The sequence below is a fragment of the Scylla paramamosain genome, chromosome 20, assembly GCF_035594125.1.
Source record: "Scylla paramamosain isolate STU-SP2022 chromosome 20, ASM3559412v1, whole genome shotgun sequence".
NCBI lineage: Eukaryota > Metazoa > Arthropoda > Malacostraca > Decapoda > Portunidae > Scylla > Scylla paramamosain.
Genome location: NC_087170.1, coordinates 17,605,978 through 17,615,226, shown reverse-complemented (window position 1 = coordinate 17,615,226; position 9,249 = coordinate 17,605,978). Strand labels below are relative to the sequence as shown.

At 39.5% G+C, this 9,249-nt stretch overlaps 1 protein-coding gene across 5 annotated transcripts in view; it reads right to left on the bottom strand.

Annotated features, from left to right (window-relative positions):
* Positions 1–2,557: 2,557 nt before the first annotated feature.
* Positions 2,558–9,249, bottom strand: part of LOC135110519 (kelch-like ECH-associated protein 1B) — a 29,643-nt gene continuing 22,951 nt past the window's right edge. For all 5 annotated transcript variants that reach the window (XM_064022919.1, XM_064022917.1, XM_064022921.1 and 2 more), the window contains 6 exons: positions 8,971–9,120; positions 8,686–8,861; positions 8,050–8,152; positions 7,526–7,692; positions 6,443–7,068; positions 2,558–6,118 (listed from right to left, as the gene is read on the bottom strand). In XM_064022919.1, coding sequence (XP_063878989.1) covers positions 5,964–6,118; positions 6,443–7,068; positions 7,526–7,692; positions 8,050–8,152; positions 8,686–8,861; positions 8,971–9,120 — 1,377 coding nt within the window. In that variant the 3' untranslated portion in view covers positions 2,558–5,963. The remainder of the gene's footprint in view (positions 6,119–6,442; positions 7,069–7,525; positions 7,693–8,049; positions 8,153–8,685; positions 8,862–8,970; positions 9,121–9,249) is intronic.

Below are 9,249 nucleotides of genomic sequence, written 5' to 3'. Positions count from 1 at the left end.
ATAATGCAGGAATCCAATTTAGCCCAAAATTTACATACCGCATGGATAACCAACAAATTTCAATAAACACTGCTCCTGATTATATTTCCACAAAAGGATGTTAGCGGGTGTAAGTATGCATGTATGTGTGACCTTAATATGCTTTCATGCCTGTGTGTGCGCTTGTACACCTGCCTGCTTGTGTGACTATTAGCACGTATGCTTGTGTGTGTACGTATCGCTTATTTACAAGAAAGGGTGAATAATGCCTGCTTATGTGTTGGTGAGCGAGGATGCCTGCGTGCGTGCCCAGGGGAAAGTACGTGCTTGCATCTGTGTGTGTGCGTGTGTGTGTGTGTACTGGTGAGCGTGCTTGCTTGCTTACGTGCGTCTGTGCGCGTGTTTCCTGGAGAGCGCGTGCTTGCGTGTGCATACTAATGCTAATTTGGGTGTGCACTTGTGAACACGTGTTTTTGTACTTCAACTTGAAATGGGTAATTATGTACGTGTGTGTGTGTGTATGTGTGTGTGTGTGCGCGCGCGCTTCCGCGAGTTCACTCTCTCGAGTCTCCCTGCGTTCTTTGAATACAGGATGCTGCACTGTTCTGTCTTAGATATTAACAAGCCAACAAAAGGAACACCGTCTCAGTTATCAAACTACTTGCTGTGCTGTTAAAACTGTTTACTTAATTTGACCAATGTCCACTAATTTTAAATTATTTGTATATCCTTCTCCTTGCAATTAAGCTTCCGCACATTTTATACTGCAGCATATAGTTTTTGTATATAGTACAAGAATAAGATGATTATTTCCGCACACACAATTTTACAAGCACGGGTAACTTGAGAAGCACACCGAAGCTTCACTCTGACACTTCCATGGTTAGGAAGAATTAAATGGTGTTTAAACAAACATCATGAAATAAAGTATATGAGTATGCGATCCCCACTGTTAAGTTCAGAGTAGTCACAACCTCACAGGAATACATAGGAAAATTAGGGAAACTGCAAATATTCACCAGCAGTTCTATATAAAACAATGCCTATCTATACCAACATAACAATCATAAGTTATAAGACCTTTTTAAAGTTTCCTGTTGATCTAACAACCAAATCACCGAGTTCATTCTTATTAATGTCTTATTAATGTTTATTTTAGAATAAACTTCGTACTTTTTTTTTTTTTTTTTACCTAATTTCATGAAAGGTGTATACACATGTGTCGTGTTCCTGAATCCTTACACTTAAGACCTCTACTGTGAAAACTTGTACACCATTCCTACTAACCAGAATTCTCACTCTTCCTGACATTTACCTAATGTGAAAACTTACCTCACCATTCCTGCTATTTGGATTCACCTCTTCCAGTTCACAGCAGCCCTCTACCCCCTGCCGAAGTCCTGCCCACATTTCTGGCAACACTCGCCACAATCCGACGCCTCACGTCTGCTTCCCCCTCTTCGCGGTGGAGAAATGACGCAGCCATACCAGCTCGCATGCGCAGTAACTCAGTGGGAGTTGGGGAAGGCAATCATTGCTTACGATTAATATACAACCATGAGAAAAAGAACGAATGAAGATGTTTGGCAGCATGAATCGCAACGTATCACGATGCTACGATGGCAGCAATGGAAGAGGTAACAGTACATTGTTGGCGTTATTGCATAGGAAGACAATTGCTGGTTTTGAACTGGCGATTGAGTTATTTCTGTTTGACTGGGATCTCCCTCCTTTTTTCTTTCTCTCGGAAAGAAAAAATATTTTGTAGATGAATGGATGTAGAGATAGGTAAATAAAGACGAATAGATAGGCGACAGAAAAGTAGACAGGCACCAGTTATACAGAAACAGCCACTAACTTCCAGCACTGATACAGCAATGATCTAGTTTGGCATTCATTATTCGAGTTGAAATTGTCTTACGTGTATTTTAGCTCTCCCATACCGACATGAGTGTATTCTGAAACGTGTTTTGGTCCTGCATCATATCTTACACATCATCGTGTACATAAAGCCAGTGAAATGAGGCACGAGGGACACATTTAACAGTATACATCATGAAAAGACCACCCAACCATTCCAACACGTCCTTCGCTATCTCCCACACAGTTTTGCTCGGAAAGCTTGGTCAGTATAACAGAAGGCTGTACAATAAAGTAGATGCAACTTCATCAGTTATTATCTATGTACAGTCGAGGTCATAAGTCCTGCTTCATCACCATGATGAATCATAATCACCTCAGATTCCCCTCGAACTGTTGATCACAGCTTCGAACCTGAGCAGCTTACGATTCATCTTATGACCGCAACAGTAGATGACCCAGTCTAATAGTGAATATCCATCATCTGACGACCTGTTTCCCTTGATGGTAGTCAGTTAACAGCCACCAAAATCTTCCACAACACTAGAATTTTGCACTCCTAATGCCTCCTCTAATTATGTATGCAGCATCCATTTATTTCCGATATGTCCCTCTGCCATCCCAATACACTGGAATTTAAATGAATGTTCATTTTCCAAGATAGCTATGATCCTCTGCGAAAACAATGAAATGGAAAAGTTTAAATAAATTTCACAAACAAGTCTTCAAAGTTTATTTCAACCATTTGTGCATCTCTTGTTACAGGCGTCCCTGCATCAATAAATAAGCACTTCAGAGAGGAGGGTGATCCTCATTACTAGTCCAGTCTCACAAACTGCTTTGGTTGGCACAAAGAGCAAACTAGGCATCTCATACTATTCAGATTTAATAAATTACAAAGCGAGGATGGATGCCTTGGTATCAGCTACATGATGACAAATGCATGTTAATTTGATTTTCAAAAATTATAAATCAACCCACATTATTATAATATTTACACTTGTGTACATTCGTTGCATGAGTAAGTGTAGGTTCAGATGGTTTTCAAGTCCTGCAACAATCTAAAACCAGCGAAACATCACAGAAAGTTAGTGGTACATTTATCACAGATAATATCATGACATGCCCTCACTGTGAGGCACAGTAACCTTGAACTCACTCACCCAACCTGCCTCACTGGACATAAATGTTGTATTCATGCCCGAGGCTCAGGCATCCACCACTCTGCCTGGTGCCAGCTCCTCACCTTTATTCAAACACATAAAAAAGATGAGGTACAGCAGAAATGCCTTAAATTAATGTACATAATATATTGCCCCAAGAAAATGGAATGTTCACCAAGAGCCACAGACTGTTCAAGGGTTCACCTTAAGATATCTATTGATGTAGATTTCACAGTCTGGAAATAAACCAATAAACTGCTTGTATATATATATATATATATATATATATATATATATATATATATATATATATATATATATATATATATATATATATATATATATATATATATATATATACAACAAAAATATGCTTTTCAACAAACTGAAAACCAAACAGTTAGAATTCAATCCTTCAATCCCTGCTATATTATAAACACACCAAATATGCTAGAAATACATTCATGTGAATGCTAGAAATACATTCATGTGAAAGTATGTGCTACACACAGTACTGCATTACTTTTTATACATCAAAAACAATGCTCTGCACATGCATACATTTGGCTGAGAAACTGTGCAGCATAAACCACTACTAGAACACACATATGTGAATCGGTAACTGGAAGCTGCAAGGTCAGGGCATGATACAATTTGGTAACTTTGTTAAGAATGTACAGAGGGGATCACTCTGGCTCAAGAAGTAAAACAAAAACCTGTCCATTTATGCAAGGCTGTCCTGAAGCAACACACACAATTCCCCAAGGTGGAGTGACTTGTGATGATGGATCAGCTGCCAGCACCTGTACATTTATCTATACCAGATATTATTTTCCAGTTATTTCTTTAGAAATATATGTCTTAGCAGTTAATGCATTCAGTGAATAATGAAACTGATTTGGATATTGTATATTCATTTAACACTTCTCGCAAATATCTATGAACAATGAGGTTACTGCAAGAATAATCATGTTAAAAATATAAGAAATAGTCATAATGAAAACAAATAAACACAAAAATTCCTCTATGATGCCAAGTACTATAATGATTTCAGCAATTCACACTTTCCACTTTTAAATACTGATGAAGCCTTATAAGCAATTGATTACATAATTGCAATTAGTGGCCTGTATTTTGCAAGTCCTTCAAGATATTACAGTTCCTTATATGCAGCTTAGCTGCTGTTATCACTGATTACAATGCCTATAGATAAAGCAGATACAGTCATAATCATGTTGATTAACATAAGCATGTTTTCTGAGGCAGACCTGATCACAACCACTCACAATTGGACCCAGCACTGTCTGATCTCAATAAAACCAACTTCAACTGGACCAAAGTGTATTCACCTTCCTGTGCCTGAGCAGAGGAGTGTGACATCTGCTACATTTGAGCTTGAGAAGTATCCTGCATGTATCTTCACTCTTGAAACAGATCTTTTCACATTCCAGCTCACAACCTTCCTTAAAATGACAGTTGAACTTAACAGGAATATCCCCTCACACTCTTTCACTGCTGACTTTCCTCTTAGGTTGCAACACACTGCCCAGAGAGAGCACGACAATCTCAGAAGACATAATAGGCTGTGAATAGTCATGACCCTCTCAAAAGTGGCAGTAGTACATTATGACAGGGCCTGCAGTGACCAGTCAGAATGCCTCAATAAAGTGCTCCACATGTTGCACTTGTTTCCAATGTCCAGCATTTTTTTTTCTCAACAAGTACTCTGATCTGCTGACACTCTCCTTACTGAAGCTGATGACTAACAGATTTTCAATAGATCAGAGAACTTTATGTTGAAGGAAAGCAGTAAACACAGTTACTACATGGTTACTTAATTTGTAACCAAAACTTGGCATCACCATGAATACCATAAAGAGCAACAGAATCAAGTGAAGAACAAGACCCTGCTGATCAGTTTGCTGTCCACATGAGTACACTGCATTCAGAATTCAGGTGTGATTCTTTCCATTCCCTCAAACCTCAGTGAAATGCTTGCTATCACTACATTCATTGCATATCTATTAAGAAGCTCACAGCCATAGAGAAATCCAGTACTCTTCTATCTACACATGTACATATCTTCCTCTTTAGCCTGAGTTGTATGGTCACAATACAATGAAAATGAGAGTAAAGAATATGCATGCAAGTAGTGACAATGATATGGGAAAATGTAAATGATGTGGTATGGTAAATGAATGAATATGCAACCAGAGGAACAGTTCACAAGGAATAGAAGAGTTCAACAGAGATAAGTAAATGACAAAGGTACAGATTCCTTCAACCTCATTACTGAAACAGCCCTTTATGTCAGTTATCTTTAGGTAACCTGTAGTATTAAATAAAGTGTCAAGATTAGAGTCTCAGGGATTGATTGATGTATGAACAACAGCTTGGTTCACTTCCTTAGGCATTCCTTCACCCCTTGACTTGAGTGTTGGGTTTCAGTCTTTGATTCTCCAGTGACATCCCATCTTGCTTAGTGTGGGAAGTGATGATGGTGGTTGTGGTGGTGAGAGTGATTGTGGACAATGATGATACAATGACAACTATAATAATGAGATGATAATGATAAAACTACTATACACATGAGGAGTTCCATACACAGCATATTTTCAATGCCTACATCAAGAAAGATTTCTGCTGTTTTTAAATTACCATCCACCATACTCCACAAACAGTTCTGAATATTTCCAATAGTGTGTACAAGTTCAGTGGAGTTGAGTATGGTTTCATCATATCCTGAGACAGTAGATCCCAGCAATAAATAGACAAATATACAAATATTGAATTATAAGTAGCTATAACAGAAACTTGAGAGGAAAATTCATGGCAACTACTGCCATTTATTTAGTTTCTATTGAATGTAATTTTCTATGTTTTGTGAATGATTAATCCTGGGTACCTACTACTGCATAATTGGAATACTGAAGACACTCCTATGTTACTGCAGGTCCTGTGTTATCTGGTGTCTGAATGGAGGAGGCAGGGATGGAAGGAGGAGGCTGAGGCATGCCCTGATCTGCCCCAAGGAAGAGGTCTGCATTCACGCCATTCATTTCTTTGGTAATCATAAATTTCCACAGAAGAGAGAAATTGGCTCCCATCATACCCACCTGAGGAAGAGAAAGACATCATGCCATTATGGCTTGTGTACAAACACCCTTGTTAGATCAGTAACATTCATTACAACTAAAACAAGTGGCTTGGTAAATAAAATAAGTACACAATAATTTGTTCCTAACCCTGAGTAATGTACTAATAAACAATTTATCTGCTGCATCTCTGAAATAATCTTATTCATCAAGAAATGGGAGCATGAGTAACAAAATGGAAGCACACTATAGCCAACTCTAATGGAACTACTATTAAGTCTGCAAGAAATTAATGTGGAAGCTCACAACTCATGGAACAGGAGGTCTGTGCTCATCTCCACTCACCCATCACAAAGATCTTCCCATCCCAGACTGAGACAGTCATGGCGGAGCGAGGAGTCTTGATTGGAGCCACTGAAGTCCAGGTGTCTGTCTCTGTGTCGTATTTCTCCACTGAGCACAGTTGGTGTTGGCCGTCATAGCCACCAATGACATATATATTGTTCCCCAGTGAACACACACCTGCACCACTCCTGGGGATTCTTATGGGTGATACCAGAGTCCACCTGTCATTCTCAGGGTGGTAACATTCAACAGAATTGAGGCGCTGCTCTCCATTATATCCCCCGACAGCATACATGAGTCTGTTCACCACTGCCACTCCCACTCCCATCCTGGCACATGACATGGGATGCACTAGAGTCCATTGGTCATCATCCGGCTCATACTTTTCCACTGTGTTATGGCAGGTGGTACCATTGGCCCCCCCCACGGCATACAACTGGCTGTCCAGCACCGCCACTCCCAGACGGTTGCGAGGATAATTCATCCTGGCTCGCTGCTTCCAGGAGTTCGTCAGTGGGTTGAAGGAGTCCACCCAATTACTGTCATGGTAATTCCCATTGGGCAGGATGTTCCTCCCCCCCACAGCATAAAATATTCCTCTAAGATATGCCGCTCCCAAGCCTGACCTGTGGATGAGGGCCTTTATTTAGTCACTCACAGTTATCATCAGCCCAAGTGCTATTCTCCACAAAGCACCACACTTCTCACATACGAAGAAAACAGTCAATTTTTCACGAGCAGAGAAGCCTTTTAATGCTCAAAAAAAACTGCTGAATGTATTTCTATGGAATGACAGCCTGTTAATTTATGAATATTCCAAGTTCAAATGAATTCCTATCAAATAAATATTAACAGCTCCTACAAATCACTCTATTACAGACATATTAATAAGCTTTAGCTCTGATTGTAAACTTACTCTTATTTCTTAAAATTCACATCAATGAATATAGAGAAACATGGTCTATTCACCATCATAAGTTAACTGTAGCTACACTTATGATACAAAACCAAGGGAAAGCTAAAAGCACATCTAACACTCTGGTCCCCGAAGGAGGATTTGCACAGGAGGCAAAGGATGGTCACCTTGCCACAGGTAGTTTTGAGAGCTGAGTCCACTGGTGGTCCTCCACATCATAACACTCCAGGGTGTCCAGACTCTGCCGGTTGGAGTAGCCCCCCACCAGGTATATGACACAAGGGGCATTGGGGGTCCTCTCTTTCTGCATAGGTGGCTTGTGTAATGTCAGATCCTGTAAAGGAGAAGCCACACATATTAGCAGATGACTTCTCTACTTTATACATGTATTTTATGAATTTTCCAAAACTACTGATGCATAGCTTTATATTCTGACTATATAAAAATCTTACTCAATTCAGACTTTATCTTGTAACACTTTTATTCATAAATTTTCTTCACACACATTCAGCCCCTGCTGTATTCTGAAATTCTTAGTACTTTCTTGGTCTTCTCATATTTTTTTTTTTTTTTTATCATATCTTTATCTTCATATATACCATAGTCACATCACTGTTGTTGTTTACCAGACACTGCCCTCTGCTATCAGGCCCTATCACCTACTATCAGGTAATCTAAGTAACAGGTGTACCTCAAAGATCTTGGCAAGGTATTCTCTGCATGCAGGAGCTTTTCTCAGTAGTTTACAGTTCTTCATCTGTTCTGTCAAAAATCTTGGTGAGAGATACTGACATCTGAAAAGGAATAATATTCATAAAAATCTTGAAAAGGGAATAAAAAAAAATCCTTTATAATTTTCTTTCACTAAGTAGAGAGTAAATATGATACATGAGTAACTATCAATCTGTATACCACACTCAAATGTCCCAAAAAAGATTAAATGAGACAGTGTGAAACTGTGATTAAAAACATACAAGGGGGGTTCTAGTCTCCTTGCTTCTTTCCTTTTAGTCACCATTTATAATACACAGGGAATAGGGTGGTAGTATTCCTCTAACCTGGCCACTGAGGCTGCAGCCTGGGCCTGCCTTCCCTACCAAAGAAGGCAGAAAAGTAGAAATTCAACCTACTTCATTTGGAACTGGAACCTGTGCCTGCTTTCAACTCAATCAAAAGCAGCCATGATTAAGTGGCAGCTGGCAATGAGAATTTAAAACCAAAGTGCAGTGTGATTAGACAGTGAGTAAAATGAAGCTATCAAGATTGAGATCAATAGTATTATGATATCCTTCTCTCTCTCTCTTTTGCTGCTGCATCACAGTCTCACCTGACTGCCTGAAGGATGTGCTCCATCTTGGGCTGCCTGCTGTCCTCATCATGCATTACCCACTTCAGCACAGCATTATACACATCCTTCTCATCAGGAACATTGAGCTCATCACGCTGAATGAGGTTCAGGAGCTGACAACTTGATAACTGTAGGAACTCTTCCTCCATGGACACCTGTCAAAATAATCTTTTAGAACTTCACATCTGCAAAAGCAATAAATGAGGCAACAGTTATTTCTAATATAAAAAAAATATAGAAAACAGGTGAGCAGCACACACTCACCTCTGAGAAGTGCTGCTCGATGAAAGTGTTGGCCTTGCGGTACAGTTCCATACACCCATGCTGCTGTGCAAAGCTAGCAATGCCAATAGCATTTCCTGCCTCAAGCTGTTGCTCAAGGAAAGTACAGCAGGCATCTATCACATGATTCATCTGAAATGTAAAGATCACAATTAGGTACATGCCACTCTTCACCATAATCATGGTATTTTGATCATAATGACTGGAATTATGCTAAGTACAGTCACCTTGACAGTTTAGTGTTTATGAATGACATGGAAA